A 17,748-nucleotide genomic window follows, 5' to 3' on the forward strand; every position below is an offset into this window, starting at 1 on the left:
GTGAAGGAGATGAGGCACAGCTGAATGGGGAAGCTTCTGGACATGGGCCATCCAGTAACGACACCACAGACACACGAGGGACCCAGTGGCACGGAGGGAGAGGAGAGTGTCACAGGGAAGACCGGATCTGCAACATCATCATCTGAGTCCTCCACCAGTGACCACTCCCTAGTGGTGGTGGACTCATCAGGGAGCACTCCAGTAACATCTCTGTCTGCCACGCCATTCTATCACCGCCCTCCCTGTAGCTCCCCACCCAGTTGGAAGTGCCTGCTCATCTAAGAGGATGAGTGTCTCCTTTGCCACAGGCTCCTCTGTCCCATCTCCTGTTCCCCCCTGCTGCCCTCAGTGAGGAGGCTATTGATCTCCTGAGAAGCATCTCTGTAGGTCAGTCCACCATTGTGAATGCCATCCAGGGACTGGCAACGCAGGTCAAACAAAGCAATTTGTTCCTGGAGGTCATTCACGGTGCAATGGCTGGCCTACAGAGATCTTTTCAGGCTCTGGCCTCAACACTGAGTGCAGCCAGTCACCCCTTGACTGCCGCCCCCCCTTCCACTTCCTCTTCCCAGTCCAAATGCCTCCTTTCCAGACCCAGCCAGAGCACACAAACAGACTGGCTTGCATCCACCTCAACAGACAAGGGAAGTGCACACAAACATAAGCACCACCAGACACACCACCAGCACGCACACAAACAACATCCACCTGCAGACACAGCAACAGTCACGACTTGCCCTGACCCCACCACCACAACCCAGCATCACAGGCACAACACCTGGCACACCTGAAGACACCACACCAACATTCACTGATCCAGCCACTACACCTATCCTACCCGCAGACACCACCCCATCTGACCCTCAGACATCCACCCCAGTCACACACCCACAGACACCACATCCACTGACATGCCTACATGCAGCACATCCACCATACCTGCAGTCACCATCCCAACAGACAGCCACCCACCCACCACGGCATTCCCCAGCACCTCCACCCCCCTCAGCCAAAGACACATAAACACCCTCACTTACCCACCCAACAGACACCCACCACTCACAAGCACACCTCCCACAAACAAGCACTCGACATCCAGACCTAAATGTCAGACGACAACTCCCTCACTCTCCACACCCAAACCCCCTTCTGATGACCGCCCCCATGTGTTTTAAAAATGTTTTCCTTTCTAACCTTGACCTTTTCCCTGCTCACCCCTGTGACACCGCCAAAAGATCTCTTTCCCTGCCCCAGGCCACCCCTTCCTCCTCCAAGGCCTGCCCTACTACATCTTCCAGCACCCAGGCCCCTCCCCCCACCAAGAAGAGGTCCACCCCTCCCAAGAAGGTCCCCCACAAACCTAAGCCAAAACCCACCAGTCCCAAGCCCAAACCCCCCTCTCTCTTCCTCCGTTGGGGCACCATTTTGTGCCTTTGTGCTAAATACAAACTTTTGGACTGGCCCATGGCCTTGGACATTCATATTAATTGCAGTTTAAACTCCTCAAAACTAACCAGTTGTTGTTTTTTTGGTTACATCTTTGTCCTGCATTTTCTTTCCCAAGTTTGAGTTGTTCCTGGCTTACATTTGTTGTGTGTCAGTATTTTTTTGTGTGTGCTGCTTGCTACTTCTCGTATTGTTTTAGCAGTATGTGAGGTTGTGTGCAGTGCTGTTGTCCCCCAGGGGTAGCGTGTGTGTTGTGTGATATGTATGTACATGTAGCTGAAATGTTGGTGTCATGGTATTGTGTTGAGCTTGTAGTGATATGTGTTTGTTGTGGTTATGTGTGATGTGATGCTGTATGATGTATGCCTTGTACCCTGATGTGGCTATTGTGTATGTGCGGTGTGTGTTGGGGAGTTTTGTCAGTGCAGGCATAGTGTATTGAGTTGTGGAAGTGTGCGTAGCTTTTGTGTGCATGTGACTATTTAGGTGTGTGTCCCTCAGAAGCGGCTGGTGTCTTGTATGGTGTTTGGAGTTGTGTATGCTTTGTAGTGTGTGCTTTGTAGTCTTGCCCTTCATCCATGTGTGTGAATGTGCATTACATTTGTTGTTGGCATTACTTGTCCATGATGTCTGAATGGTGCCTGTTCGTGTGGGCATGTTTGTGTGGGACTTGTTCAACATGAGATGTGTCCCAGTACGGCCTCCTTCTATGTATGGTTTTGAAGCTCCCAGCGCTGCTGTGCCGGTCTTGTTGTGATGTGTTGCTTTGTGTGTTTTGACTGTTTGTATCTGCATGTATTGTGCATGCCATATTAGGTTTGATGTCCTGTGTGTATGTGTGTGATGTGTTTGTGTGTCGATTGCTGGGTTGTATGATGGTGTTGTGTGTGTTCCATTACACATGGATGTACATGTGTGTTGTATGTGTGTCCAGTCCCTAGCCAGTGTTGGGTGTGAGTGTGTGACATGTATTTGTGCAGTTGTTGTTACGAGTTTGTATTTTGTGTGGGAATCTGTGGGCCTTGGCCTGTGCTGTGTTGCTGTGCGTAAATGTGTGTTATTGATGTGTGGTGTGTCTGTGTGTGTGATGTGATTGTGTGGGTGTCCTTGATGCAGTATGTGAGTGGGTGTGTCACTATGCAGTTACTTGCGAGTGCAGCCCTTCGCACCACTCTCCCTATGGTATGTAATGTAACTGTACAAATGTATACATTTTACATAAGTAACAGGTGAGTGTGTGTATTTGCAGTTGTTGTCGTTCTCCTCAGGATGATTTTGTTGTCTTTCAGGAGCAGGAGCATCAGGATAATGTCTAGTTCTGGTTCCATGGCGGGTCCGGATGTGTAAGGTTTCCTGGAGGTGTGTCTCCTTTTATACTGTTTGTTTCCGCCTGGTGCTCCATGGTGGTTGAACTGCGGTGGGCTCATTGACGATGTGCAGCCTCCTAATAGGTCCGGCAGAAATATGGTCTGCGCTGGACTATTTGTGCCTCCAGACGACCGCCGTGGTCTGTTCTACCTGGCGGTGCCAGCGGACCTCTAGCGGTCTTCTGTGTGCACCACCACCAAACTCATAATTTGTCGGTCCGCTCCACCAGCCTGTTGGCGGTCAGACCGCTAACATGTCCGTCACGGGACCGCCAAACTCGTAATAAGGCCCCCAGTGTTTAAAAAATCAGTAACATACTTTTTTGCAATTAAATCCCACTTGCATTGTCTGGGTTCCCATATCAGAGATAAAGGCAAACTCAGAGCTTTCTTAAGAATAAGCTGTTCCACAATTGAAAAACAAAGTTTGCCTTCAAAGCCAAGACCTCACAGCTGCAAAGCAATATTGAAATAATTTTCCCATCAATGTCCTTTAAGATGGAGAGATTGAAAGTCCCTCATAGAAACTATTAAAAGCACCAGCCAGGCTATAAGCATCCTTCTCTTTATTTCTACGATAATGCCAGTGTTAGAAGGTTTCCCAGACATTTCAGCCGCAAGCCTCAGACTTGTGTTTACCCTGTGTGGCTCCTGCAGCTGAGATTTCACCTGGGCACCCCGAGTGCCATTTTGGTGTCTGCACTCCTTCCCAGTCCTGAGGGTTAGTACATTGGCATCCGCCATGTGCAGGTGCCATCTTGGTTACTAGATGTGATCCCAATCCAAAATGGAGCCATGTGAGCTCGGAACTAGTTTTCTTCCTTTCCTAAAATGAGGATGGGATCCCACTAATTCCAGGTCAGATTATCCTGTGTAAGTAGAGCCACCAGTGAGGTACTTTGCAAATACTCCGCCTACTGGTTGGAATTTATTTTACTCAACTAATTTTTTCTTGTTTCGCATATTTCTCCAGTGTTGGTCTTTTCTCTGCCCTGCTGTTTCATTGGAAGTTTTTTTTGCCACAGCTTTACCCTCCACCAACAGTGGTTTCTTTTTATAGGCACTATTCAGCTGCTGGAAGTCTTACACCAGTCAGTACAGTAGTTGTGAAAAGTAATCTCCCCTTCCTCGGGGTCAAGACTTCACACATCATTAGAATTTTGTCCCGACCAGCCCGCACCAGTTTGCAGTGCTCACATTCTCTTGGTCCTCCTGAACCATTGATCCAACCCATGACTTCTAAGCCACCATTCAGCAGCAAATTGCTGACTTGATATCCTTGAGGAATGAAACGTACGCTTTGTAGCATTATTTGGCATTTTGTGAACTGCTGGATTTACCAACGGTGTCCACCAGAGCCCTAAAGTTTGATGGCAATTTAAAAAAGCCGAAGGAATTTCTGGATACATTAGCAGTCCACTTTACAGTTTGTCCAACACCATCCTTTTCGGACAAAACAAAGATAGGTTATTTTATTAGCCTTCTCACTAGAAATGTCATACCCTTTGCGATCTCCTTTGGTGCAATCCTAAACAACTGCAACCATTTCCTTGCCACATTTCGTCAACTATTCGGAAGAACAGATGCAGAGTATTTTGTTGAGATGGCACTTTGTGAAGTTTAGTAAGGATGACAAGATATTATCTCCTACATAACCAGGTTTCAACGTTTTGCATCAGAGACTCGCTAGGTCGAACATACTTTGCTAACCTTATTCTTGAACTGGCTCAAAGATGAGATCAAAGATGAATGTATCCATGTACTCGATCCAGTGTGGATCAAAGTAGCCATGCAAGAGCCGCCTTCAACATGAAACATAATGCCCTCTAATCGCATCATCTCCGGTGTTACATTTTTCCTGGAAAGAGTTTCTGCTGTTTAGCAGTGCTTAATTTGTAAATAAAAAGATGCTGGTGCCCAAAGCCCTCCTCTTAAACACGCGGCAGCTGCAATTAAAAGTGTGCTCACGGAATACTGAGGCAGTGTAATCCTTCAATCTATTTAAAGCCACTCCCTGCAGTTCACTCTTGCAGCTTTCTAATTTCTCCCTTTGTGACTCTTTTTCGTATTTTTCTTCCTCCCTCTTTCCCATAGGTGTCTCTTGCTCGTAACAAATGCTTGAGGCAGAATAATAAGCCCCGGCCCTCAACAATAAGTGCCGGTGCTCAGCACCGTAAACAACAAGCACAAATTAAGCACTGCTGTTTAGCAACAATATGATCTTGCCATGAGAAAAGAACACAAGAATGCACAAGCTTGGACTTTTAAAAATGGCCTATGTCTTTCAGAAAGCTCTATTTGTTCCACATTTCTCCTTACAGTAAGAGATAGTACATGTTTGCCATTACTCTTTGCAAGCAGAACACGGAGGAGAAAAGAATACTTTGGAAATAACCCTTTCGAAATAACCCTTTTAGCGGCTATGGTTAATGAACACACCGAATATTATGTTAAATAATGCCCAGTGTGTGCTGAAAGGAAAACTCAACATCAAAAGCCTACAGGGTTATTACAACACAGTCCCTTGTCCCCCAAGACCCTGGCTGACCATTGCCACTGATTTGATGTCTGATCTGCCTTCTTCTAGGGGAAGAACAACTATTATGATAACCATTGATACCTTCTTTTAAATGGCACACTTTTCTAAAATTTCTAAGTTGCCCACCACAAGGGAAATGGCTCAGTCCTTTTTTAAGTATATACTGAGGCTACATGGAGTTTTCAAAACTATAATTTCAGGTCGAGGCTCCACTTTGTTTCCCGATTTTGGAAGTTCTTCTGTTCTGCTTTAGTAATTTTGTAAGCCTTGTCTGCTTGACTGCATCTTCAGACTAATGAAATTACAGAGAAAACTAACCAAACATTGGAGCAATACCTGAGACGTTTCTGCAATGCTACTAGTTATAATTGAGTTTCATTATTACCTTACACAGAATTTCCTTACAATAATAATGTTCAGAGTGACATCAAAGAAACCCCTTTTTTGTATGTATGCATTTCACCCAAGATTCTATCTGAAATTGTCAAGTTCCCTATTTCTGTTTTGGCTGTGTCTGACTTACTCCATCAACAAGCTGAAGTAAGGAAATTAGTTTCTGAGAATTTAAAAACAGCCATCAGTCAGATGAAGCTGTAAGCAGACAAGCACAGACATCAAGAACCTGATAATCAAGTTAGAGATAAGCTTTGGTTATCTTCCTACTATTTACCCTATAAAGCAGGTTCTTTAAAATTCAAACCTGGATTTCTAGGCCCCATTTCCGTTATTCAGAGAATTAATCCAGTAACTGTGAAATTAAGGTTTCCCTTTTCCTGGAAAATGCATCTCAGCTTCCACGTATCTCAAATTGTGCCTTATGTCCCTATTGAATTCATGAGAAATGTTCCCCCTAATCCTCCTGTGATAATTGAAGGACAGCCAGATAATGAATTTTCTGAGACTGTTGACTACAGCTTTGTGAGTGGTAAGGTTCAGTTTCTATTCAGGTGGAAAGTGTATCATATTTCAGCGCAGTTGTGTGAATCACCACTGCTGTTCATGCTCCTATTTTAGTTTGTAGATTTTTTTCTGAGATTTCCTGAAAAGCCAGGAGCCTTGAGGAGGGGGTATACGGTTAGTTGGCATCCCCTGAGCTGACATTTCAGCTGTGAGCCTGGGACGCACATTTATACTGCTGCACACTTGGGGTTGAGATCTCACCTGGTGTCCCCAAGTGCTTCTCTGGTGTCCGTGCTTCTTCCTGTTCCCGAGGGTCAGCACATCGCCATCTACTACGCGCGGGCACCATCTTGCATATTATTTACAATCTCAATCCAAGATAGAGCCAAACAGGTTTGAAACTGGCACTTTCCCTGCGTAAAAGAGAGGATGAATGGTTCCTGTGGTAACCCACTACTTTCAGGTTTGATTTCCCTATTTGAGTAGAGCATGGCACAGCAAGGTGCACCACAAACACTCTGGCAAATCATTAGACTTTCTCTTGCTCCGCTCACATTTCCTGCAAATTTCTCCTCCTTTTCCTGTTCCTTTTTTTCCCTTTTCCTTTTATCGGTTTCGCGTATTGCTCAAGTGTTGGCGTAATCTCCGCCCTGCTGTTTTCCTGGGAGATGTTTTGCCATGGCTTTTTCCTCTATCAGCAGTGGTTTCTTTCTGAAGCAACGTTCCTGTTACTTTTAGTCTTACACCAATAAGTCAAGTAGCTGTGGGAAGGAATCGCCCCTTCCTCGGGGTCAAGACTTCACACATCTGGATACTTTTATCCCATCAAGCTCTCAATAGCCGATGCTTGGACTATGGCATGGAGCTTGTACATGTAATAGCCAGATGCTAGTAGTATTGATAAGGCACTTTTCAGTATCTTTTTGTTTAGCCACAGTGTAAAACAACAAATATTTTTCCTTTCACACATTAGTTTTATCTATGTTAATTTGCCCTTTATGTTTAGTGCAATGTTGATGTAAGATCTCTTTTTCGTTTGTAGCTCAGTTTGTGTAAAATCTAGATCATCTGCAAGCAAGTGGGGCCTACATATCTATTTCTGATTTTTGGTAAGAAAGAATGTGTTTAGGCAACATGGTCCTTTTATTGTGTATGGGTCTCCGTGTCCCCCCTCATTACACCAAACTCTGGTTTACAGTAGAGGAACCCCTCTGAATGTCAGCTTGTTCAGCAGGTGTAATATGATTGTCCTCAGGCCAGATATTCAGTTACTATATAACTAATATTTTGAATATCTTGGCAATCATGTGTGTCAATGATCTCAAACTTTCACTTGCTAGATCTTCTTTGTTCTCCTTTTTAGGAAATTTAAAAACAATGCAACTCAAAGATGAAGGTAGCTTCCCATTTGTAACAATCAATCTCAATAATTGGCCTAGTTATATTGACACACTGAATGAATTATTTCCAAAAATGCACCCTGTAGCCAGGATAAAATTAAAGGGTTACTGTTGTACTTAGCCCGTGAAAAAGAAGTCCAGAATCTTTAGCAGGGGAAGGCAGCAGGCTGTAGCTGAGAAGGAGTCCCCAAGGTCGCATAGTCGTTGGATGAGGTCCTGGTGAAGGTGTTGACTTTTGGCAGGAAGGCTCCAGTGAGACAAATTTTCTGATAGATACAACTACCTGTGGATTCCTCACCTAATGAATACTCCCACTGTGCCAGCACTCGACGGAAATCTTCTTCCTAGCTTCTGCACGTCAACGAGGACGTCACAGTTGCCCACGCGACGCCGTCTGACGTCATACAGCCAATAAGAGGTCCTCGCCCACGTGCCGACGTCAGTTCCCTTTTTTCCGTGCTATTCGAAACGGTTATCTTCGAGGGAGCTACTGTTGCTGTTCAACAGTTACAGTGTGTTTTTTGGCTGTGTTTTTTCTCTGAGATTACAATGTCGCAGAGGAAGTCCGGTTTTAAGCCCTGTCGTGAGTGTGGGGGCAAAATGTCGGTAACGGACCCACATTCTGACTGTTTGTGGTGTCTGAGTTCCGATCATGATGTTGGCAGGTGTGATTCATGTCAGCATATGAATCCGAAGGCCCTGAAAGAGCGCGAGGCCAAGCTTTTTATGGCGAAGTCGAAGAAAAAGGAGAAGAGACACCATCGAAAATCCTCGTCACCGACGTCTCATCTGCGTCATCGGGACTCCCGGCGTCGTCGAGAATCACGGCGCCGGTCGAGCAAAGAGAGGTCTCGGTCGAGGTCGCCATCGACTCGGCGTCAGAAGACTTGGGAGGTCAGTCTCACAGTCACTCCCCATCCATCGACGCCGTTGCCTTCTCCAGCCTCACCGACTTCGCCCGGGTCTTCGGGCCAACCGCCTTCAGTGTTTGAGGTTCCACAGCCTCAACTGTTTTCTCTGACGTTACAGACGTCGAGGCCGGCGTCGGTGTCGCCTTCGATCCAGGCACCCCAGTACTCGGCTTTTCCGGCCCCTGGAGCCGATAATACCGCATTTTTAAATGCGATGTTCTCCCTCTTTCAGCAGATGGCTCCAGGTGGTGCACCGGCTGGGCCTTCGGGCCCTTTGGCTTTTAACATGGGTGCTCCGGCTCCGCTTCGACCAGCACCCTTTATGCCCTTTCTCCCCCTGGGGAACGTGGGCTCGGCGCCGGTGTCGGCTCCGGTGGCACCAGAGACGTCGGCTCCAGCGGCCTCGTGGTTTCGGCCAGTGACGCCGTCTAGGCCTTCTATGACTCCGAAGCAGTCTTCTCTCCATCCGACTCCTGGTTCGGCGCCGAAGGTACCTGTGGCGCCTGTAGACCCGACGTCGGACGGATCCGGAGATCGGCGTCGTTCCTCGACATCTGCTGACGCCATGTCGACGCCGAGGATTGAGGAGAGGCTGCACTCGTGGAGGCTTGCTCTCCGTCTCCTGGAAGAAAAGGAGTACCAGCAGAACCTGGAGGAAGGAGAGATTGAGGACTCTCGTGAGGGTCTCCATGGGCTGGACACGGCGAGTGGCCTGGATACTTCCCCTGAGTGGGACTTGTCATCTCCTGGGGAGTATACAGAAGAGGCAGCCACTTTTCATGCTGTGATCAGGAAGGCAGCTAACTTCTTGGATATGCCTTTGCCGGTGACTGAAGCAAAGCAGAATCTGTTGACAGAGGTGTTGCACCCGGCCTCAACATCAGCGGAACCACTTTTGCCGTTCAACGAGGCGCTGCTGGAACCTGTTTTGGAGGTCTGGAAGAAGCCGGTGTCTTCTTCTGCTGTCAATAGGTCTGTGGCTAGGAGGTTTCGGGCTGCACCGGCTGACCCTGGCTTTCTTACCAGACATCCAACACCTGAAAGCTTGGTGGTCCAGGCTTCCTGCTCGGCAAGGTCTGCGCCTGGGTCTTTTCCATCTGTGCCATCGGATAGAGACTCAAAGAAGATGGACATGGAATCCAAGAAGGTGTTCTCGTCATGTAGCATGGCATTAAAGTCCACCAATGCTACATGTATTTTAGGGAGGTACATTTATGCTCTGATGGACGAAATTACATCTACGCATACGGAGATCCCTCAAGGGCTGTTGAATCTGGTATCGGACGCTCAAGCTGCTGCTACTCAGGTTATCCAATCTGGGTTGGATACAACAGACTCTGTGGCTAGAGCAATGGGCACTGCTGTAGTTACGAGGAGGCAGGCTTGGCTTCGTAACTCAGGGTTTTCAGCGGATGTGCAGTCGACCCTGCTGGACATCCCTTTTGATGGGGACAAGCTCTTTGGTGCCAAGGCAGATTCGGCCTTAGAGAGGTTTAAGGAGAGCAGGGCCACGGCCAAGTCACTAGGCTTGCAGGCCACTTCTTCTGCCTCCTCCAGATTTTTTAGGAGGTTTCGAGGATTTGGTCGTGGCTCCTCTTCCTCCTCCTTTCGGGGGAAATTCCAGCAGCCTACCTCTGCTCTCTCCTATAGATCTTTTAGAGGGAGGGGTAGGGTCCGTACCAGGGGAGCCTCTCAGCAGCACTCTGCCTCTTCCTCTTCCTCTGGAGGGGTGCAGCAGGGGAAGCAGCCTTAGGCTTCCACCAATTCCCACTCACTCTTCTCCTGTAGGGGGGAGGTTACTGTATTTTCTCCACAAGTGGGAGGTTATCACATCAGACTCCTGGGTTACCAGCATTGTGAGAAAAGGCTACACCCTTCCCTTTCGGGAGTTTCTGCCCCCCATCCCGCCCCGTCCATCTTATTGTTCAGAAGAACACCTCCTGTTGGTAGAACTGGAGGTTCAAGTCCTCCTTTCAAAGGGCGCGGTGGAGTTGGTTCCAGAGCAGGAAAGGGGTCAAGGTTGTTACTCGAGGTATTTCCTTGGTTGAGACCAATCCTGGACCTGAGGATTTTGAATTGGCTCCTCAAGCAGGAAAAGTTCAAGATGCTGACCCTAGCTCAGGTGCTTTTGGTGTTGAACAAGGGAGATTGGATGGTGTCTGTCGACTTGCAGGATGCTTACTTTCATATCCCGATACTCAAGTCGCACAGGAAGTATCTCCGGTTTGTGGTGGGGTCGCAGCACTATCAGTTTGCGGTCCTCCCGTTTGGTCTTACTTCAGCACCTCGAGTCTTCACGAAGGTGATGTCGGTGGTTGCGGCAGAGCTCAGAAGGAAGGGGACAGCAGTATTCCCTTACCTGGACGATTGGTTGATCAAAGCCAAGTCCCCGGAGCTTGTGTTGCATCATCTGCAGCCGACAACCCAGTTGTTGTTCGACCTGGGCTTTTCGGTGAACGTGCCCAAATCTCACCTAGAGCCCTCTCAGCGCCTCCTGTTCATAGGGGCAGTACAGGATACAACATTGAACCGAGCCTTTCCTCCGCCTCAGCGGATTCAAGACATTCAGGCGTTGGTTCCAATGTTTCAAAATGGAGCGGTCATTCCAGTCCTCAAGGTCCTATGTCTGCTCGGTTTCTTTGCCTCCTGCATACTGTTGGTCACGCATGCTCGCTGGCACATGAGGGCTCTTCAGTGGTGCCTCCGAAGGTAGTGGTCTCAACACAAAGGAGATCTCGAAGGATCTGTAAAGATCTCCAGAGATGCTGCCTTGGATTTGAAGTGGTGGATTGCGGGCGACAATCTTTCCCGGGGAAGGTCGTTCACGCAGTCTCCACCAGTGACCACGGTTATAACGGATGCTTTCACTCTAGGGTGGGGAGCTCATCTGGGGGACCTGGAGATCAAAGGGATTTGGTCTCCAGTGGAACAGATGTTTCATATCAATCTGTTGGAGTTACGGGCTGTACATCTGGCTCTCAAGGCCTTCCTCCCATCCCATCGCGGTCAGTCGGTTCAGGTCCTGACGGACAATACTACCGCGATGAGGTATATAAACAAACAGGGAGGGGTGGGGTCGTACCTTCTCTGCAGAGAAGCTCTTCGGCTATGGTCCTGGGCAAAGGACCATCAGATTTGCTTGGTAGCAAATCATCTGGCCGGAGTCTTGAATGTCTCAGTCGCCATTTCTCGGCCGACCACGAGTGGCGTCTCCATCCATATCAAGTCCTTCTAATCTTCCAGATGTGGGGGTTTCCTCGGATAGATCTGTTTGCCACCCGGGAGAATTTGCACTGCCCGTTATTCTGCAGCCTCCAGTATCCGGTGCAAGGAGCGTTTGGGGACGTGTTTCAAAGAACCTGGTGCGACCAGTTGCTTTTCCCCCCATACCCTTGATTCCTCTAGTGTTGAGGAAAATACACCAAGACCGGGCCCAAGTAATCTTAATTGCTCCGGATTGGCCAAGGAGGGTGTGGTATTCCGACCTTCTTCAACTCTCAATGTGCCCTCCGCTCCGTCTCCCTCTCAGGGCAGACCTCTCGCAGTCGCAGGGGCAGGTTTTACACCCCAACCTCCAGAGCCTGCACCTTCATGCCTGGAGATTGAACGGGGCAACCTGAGTTCTTTTTCTCTCCCGCCTGATGTAGTGGATGTTATCTTAGCGGCCAGGCGACACTCCACTAAATCTATCTACGCCAATAGGTGGTCTAAATTTGTGGTATGGTGTGGAGAGAGGCAGATTGATCCCTTACGTGCTCATTTGTCGGATGTTCTATCTTTTGCTTTGTCTTTAGCACAGAGGGGTTGTGCAGTGGCTACTGTTAAGGGTTACTTGTCTGCCTTGTCAGCCTTTATTTGTCTTCCAGACCAGCCTTCATTATTTAAATCTCCTATAGTACTTAGATTCTTGAAGGGCCTTATGAATAAATTTCCTCCAAATCCTTTCGTTATGCCTCAATGGGATTTGTCCTTGGTTCTAACTTTCCTTATGGGGTCCCCTTTTGAGCCTATGCATTCTTGCCCCATAAGATTGTTAGTTCTTAAAACAGTTTTCCTGGTTGCTATAACATCTGCAAGGAGAGTGAGTGAGTTGCAGGCTTTATCGGTAAAACCCCCTTATACAGCTTTTTATGGGGATAAGGTGGTGTTGAGGACCAAGGCTGCTTTCCTTCCGAAGGTTGTTTCACCCTTTCATTTGGCCCAGACAATTACTCTTTCCACGTTTTATCCTCCGCCTCATCCTTCAAAGGAAGAAGAAAGACTACACCGCTTGGACCCAAAGAGGGCGAAGGATTTCAGGCTGGAGGATCAGCTTTTCATCGGTTACGTGGGAAAGAGGAGAGGAAAGGCAGTCCACAAGAGAACACTCTCCAGGTGGGTTTTTCTTTGCATTAAAATGTGTTACTCTTTAGCGAAGAAAGAACCCCCTGATGGTATAAGAGCTCATTCCACCAGAGCTAAGTCGGCCTCCTCGGCCTTGGCTAGAGGTGCTCCTGTGGTCGACATCTGCAAGGCCGCAACTTGGTCGTCCCTTCACACTTTTGCGAAGCATTACTGTTTGGACTCTGAGGTCAGAAGGGACGGCCATTTTGCACGGTCAGTGCTGCAGGATTTCTTGGTTTGACCATTCAGGCACCCTCCACCGAGTGCGGTACTGCTTTGGGACTCTATTCATTAGGTGAGGAATCCACAGGTAGTTCTATCCATCAGAAGAACGAGTTACTTACCTTCGTAACGACTTTTCTGGTGGATACATTAGCTACCTGTGGATTCCTCACGGTCCCACCCGCCTCCCCGTTGCCTGTCTGGTCTAGCCAAGTAATTCTTGAGTGTGCTCCTCTTGGTTTTGAGGACATGTATATATTCTGTATATATATTCATATTGATATATATTGTTCATATACTGGTTTATTTGTTTGAAAAAAAAAAAAGAAGGATTGAGTTATTAGAATGATGTAACTATTTGGAATATCATTAAATTTTGCAATTTTTTCTTTCATCTCAATGGCCTATTATTCTCAGGCACGTAAAAAATGTTGGTACTGACGTCGGCACGTCGGCGAGGACCTCTTATTGCCTGTATGACGTCAGACGGCGTCGCGTGGGCAACTGTGATGTCCTCGTCAACGTGCAGAAGCTAGGAAGAAGATTTCCGTTGAGTGCTGGCGCAGTGGGAGTATTCATTAGGTGAGGAATCCACAGGTAGCTAATGTATCCACCAAAAAAGTTGTTACCGAAGGTAAGTAACTCGTTCTTTATTTTGGGCCAGAGGAAAGACCCTCGACAGCTGGATACTTTTTGGCGCCTGACTTAGTCACTTTTTTGGAGCTCGAATTCCTCCAATGGGGTAAGGGTGCAGGCTGTAGCTAAAAAGGCCTCCATGAGGCAGGAAATCTTCTCCACTCCACGATGTCCCTCCTGAATCAGATTTGCTGCTGTGGAAAAGCTCCAAGCCGGGGAAACCTGAATCTTCAGCTCACTGGGCAACACACATACCTTCATCTGAACAGCTTGAAAGGTTTGCCCCTGTCCTGCCAGTGGCCTTTTGGAACCAAAAAGACTCAAAGTGCCAAGTTTTTCAGGATGTTTGGAGGAGTCAGTTGGACACACCTGAGGATTCCAGGACTTCAGGAGAAGCACTTGGGGGTCAAGACTCAATCCAACAGTAGCCACCAGCAGGGTCCAGAGCAGGTCCATTTGGAATTGGTCAGCTGGGCAGTTGCAGGAAAGGCCTCTTGTGTTTTGTTATATCTGTGTAGCATGAACAGGGGATCATACTTATGACCCCTATGACCCTTGGGGTCTACTTGTTTGTCCTGGGTACAAGAGGGAGAGGAGTTCCAGTCTTCTAGGCTCTTCTCAGATCTCAAGCAGCAGGATCAGTCACCTTCTGTTCTTTCACAGGTCCAATCATGCTCTGAAGAGGATAGTACCACATATATGTCTGGTTCCAGTTTGTGGATGTGGGTGACTCCTGCCCCTCTAGCCAACAAGGTAAAAAGTTCCCAGGGGTAATGCTACGTACAGTTGCAGCACTTTCTGTGTGCCCTAAAGCAAACAATCCCACAGTTGACCTCTGCCTAAATCAAAGATGCCAAAACTCTTCTCCCCTTGTGCAGAACCTCTGTGCCCAAAGGGATATCTGTCACGTTTGTGACACAGTAATCACCTCCACCAAGGTCATAATCAGGTCCGTCGTCTAATGATGTAGGGAACAAATTGTGGTTGGCATTGGTCTCAGAAAGCTCTTACTTTCAATTCAGTCTTTTACGTGCTTGCAGTGACTTAGGGCCAGATGTAGGAAATTCTAATTTTGCATTTCCTAAATAGTGACTCCTTAGAAATGGCTATTTAGGAACTGCTAAATGGAACGTACAAAAATAGAAATCTCACAAGTGATTCCTACAGAGTAGGAATCACTATTAGGAAATCACAAATTACGAAATGCTAAACCATTCCTTCCAATGGGCCTAATGGCCCATAGATAAGAATGATTTTGCATTTCATAATTTGCGATTTCCTAAAGGGTGACTATGGCCCTCAGGCCCCCCTTGATGCACTTTATAAACAGGTGGTGCATATGTAACAAGCACATGTGCCATAGGGGCATATGCGTGCTAGATGTAACTTTAAAAATGCATTTTGGTAGCATTTTTTTAACTTGCAGATGGTTACAATCAACTTGTAGTCGATGGTAATTGCATTTCCTAAATGCCCATTCTTATACATTTACTAATTAGATAAGACTGTAAAGAACAATGGTCGATGAAAGCTATTAACTGTAGAGTCTTTTGTTTTTATGAAAGTAAAGTGCCCTAATGGATAACGTAATGGCGTTCTGAGCCAAAGGATCTAGTTTCAAATTCCAGAAAGGGTGAAAATGAATATTTGCTTTTTTATGTAGCAAACACATTCTAGCCATAGTTTAGAATATTATTTTAATTGCATTAAATGTGCTGAACCAATTGAAAAAGGCGAGTCCGAGAAGCTGGGTAGACTACCATCACCCACAGAGGGAAGAAAGACAAGCTGCAGTAAATGCTTTGAGCTAGAGAGAGTTATTGGGGCAGTCAAGTGAGGTTAAAAAATTAGAAAGAAACTGGATAAGTGAATAAATTAAAGGGGGGTAAGAAAATGAAGAAGGGAACTCTTAGGCATATCTGCACAAGGGAAATGCTGTCTCCCTAGGATAGAGAAGTTATGGCTGAAGTGAGCTTGCCCATTGCTGACCGATGTATGCAATAGCCAGGCGAGAGAACTAAAGCTGACACAAAGGCCAGATGTAATAACAAATCGGCCACCTATGATGAATCATTTATGCGTCTTATAAAAAATGTGTGTTATTATTAGTGTGTTGGGCAATTAATCTACACGTAAATTCACATGTGTACTCTGACATTAAACTGTTGTATTCAAAACGAATTTCCTATGACCTGTTAAATTGTGTTTTCTAGGCTTATGCTAAGTAGACCTCAGCTAGGCCTTGATGCCATTTTGTTAAAAATGGATGTCTTATCTTGTTTATTTTGTTTATAATTCTACAGCAAGTAGCTCATCAAGATATGTTTGTCTGTTTCCGAATAACATTGATCTTGAAGGAAGCCCTCTAGTATGTGTTGACTACTGTAATAGGACCTGCTGCTTGCACATGGTGTTGCATTTATTCATAGTGGTTCACTGTTGTTTATGTAACTAGTTGGTTCTGAAACCTTAGAATTACATTAGGTCAGAGGGCCTGAATCAATATTCAGACAATGGGTTAGTGCTAAGGCGATAGAGCTATGAAACACGTTTAAGCCTTTAATTTGAATAGTTGAAAATGTATTTCTTTGCTCACACCACTATGAATTTGCTGTTCAAATGTTTTATGAAGCAAATGGCTATATAAACCCTTGAATTTAGGGGCGAGCCAGAGACCTTTCCTTTTGTCACTATTGTGTATTTTTCTGCTTTGATGCACTTTATGGCAATTGACTTCTGTGTAAATCAGAAGCTTCGCAATTCCATTATTTCATTATTGTACTTTTGAATTTGTAATAAACCTTTATGATTTTTTTTCTAAATGACATTCTAGAGCTCACGTTTTGAGTAAGTTCGTTTTTGTACTGCATTTTGAAATACTGTTTTGTACTTTGTGCTCTCAAGCTGTAAAGTTAGAGGGGAAAGCACGTTCACACCTGTAACACTGAATAGGTCTAAGAGAGGCAATTCTTTATTTTTCTGTGTTGATGGGGTGTTTCCTTTTAAGTAGAGAATGTAAAACACAGCTTAGCAGTACAGCATTTTTCAGTAAGAAATGTATTATTAGGCCTCAAAGTGTTTTAGAAAAAGCTACAATAAATACTTTTTTGGAGAGTTATACATTTTAATTTTGATGTCCCATTACCAAATTTTAAGAATACATTTTTTAGTCAAGAATTAAATATGGTGCCTTCAACAACTAAATGATAAACATAATAGTAATATATTAAATGTTAAAGTATGCACATCATTTAGTAGAACATCTGCTGCTGGCTATTTTATGCATGAGAGAATACATTATACAATATAAGTAATGGGTATGCTCCTCATGTTCGTTGAGTTTAATAGTATCTCTTTGGATATAAAATATTGTTGTTTCTTTTTCTTTGGCAGCCCCCGAAGTTATCAATGCCCACGATTATAGTCAACAGTGTGACATTTGGAGCATAGGTGTCATCATGTATATGTTGTAAGTAGTCTGCTTGGTTTTCGTTTTTTAATATATGCATGTATGTTTGCCGGATAAAAGTAAAGAATTGATGCACCAAGCATGTGGACTGTTGTTGCTTCACATTTTAAGGTTCTGTAGTTTACAATGTTTTTGGTTGCAACTTCCTTTGTGTGCAGTCTTATTTGAGCCTGTACTGATGTTTCTTTGCATTCAGTCTTCTTTGTCAAATAAATTTTTTCTTGAATTTATAAAGTAAACAACAACATAAACACTCTGTGAATCGTTCTTTAAGTGCAATGTTGTTCTCTTTATATATTTTTTTAAATTAGTGATGTATTGAAGCATTGTTGCATTTGTGCATCACTAACATAGAGATATCCAGGGTTTGGAGAGTGCCGTGGAGGGGACTTGGAATCCAGCCAAAATTTAGTTTTTTTGTTTTTTCGTTTTAGGGCGGGGGGTGGTCGAATGGGAAAAACTGCAGCTGAAGAAA

At 45.8% G+C, this 17,748-nt stretch overlaps 1 protein-coding gene across 3 annotated transcripts in view; it reads left to right on the plus strand.

Annotated features, from left to right (window-relative positions):
• STK33 (serine/threonine kinase 33) overlaps positions 1-17,748 on the plus strand; it is a 788,409-nt gene that overhangs the window by 452,972 nt on the left and 317,689 nt on the right. For all 3 annotated transcript variants that reach the window (XM_069223669.1, XM_069223668.1, XM_069223670.1), the window contains one exon: positions 17,198-17,273. In XM_069223669.1, the coding sequence (XP_069079770.1) occupies positions 17,198-17,273 (76 nt within the window). The remainder of the gene's footprint in view (positions 1-17,197; positions 17,274-17,748) is intronic.

The sequence above is a fragment of the Pleurodeles waltl genome, chromosome 3_1, assembly GCF_031143425.1.
Source record: "Pleurodeles waltl isolate 20211129_DDA chromosome 3_1, aPleWal1.hap1.20221129, whole genome shotgun sequence".
Classification (NCBI taxonomy): domain Eukaryota; kingdom Metazoa; phylum Chordata; class Amphibia; order Caudata; family Salamandridae; genus Pleurodeles; species Pleurodeles waltl.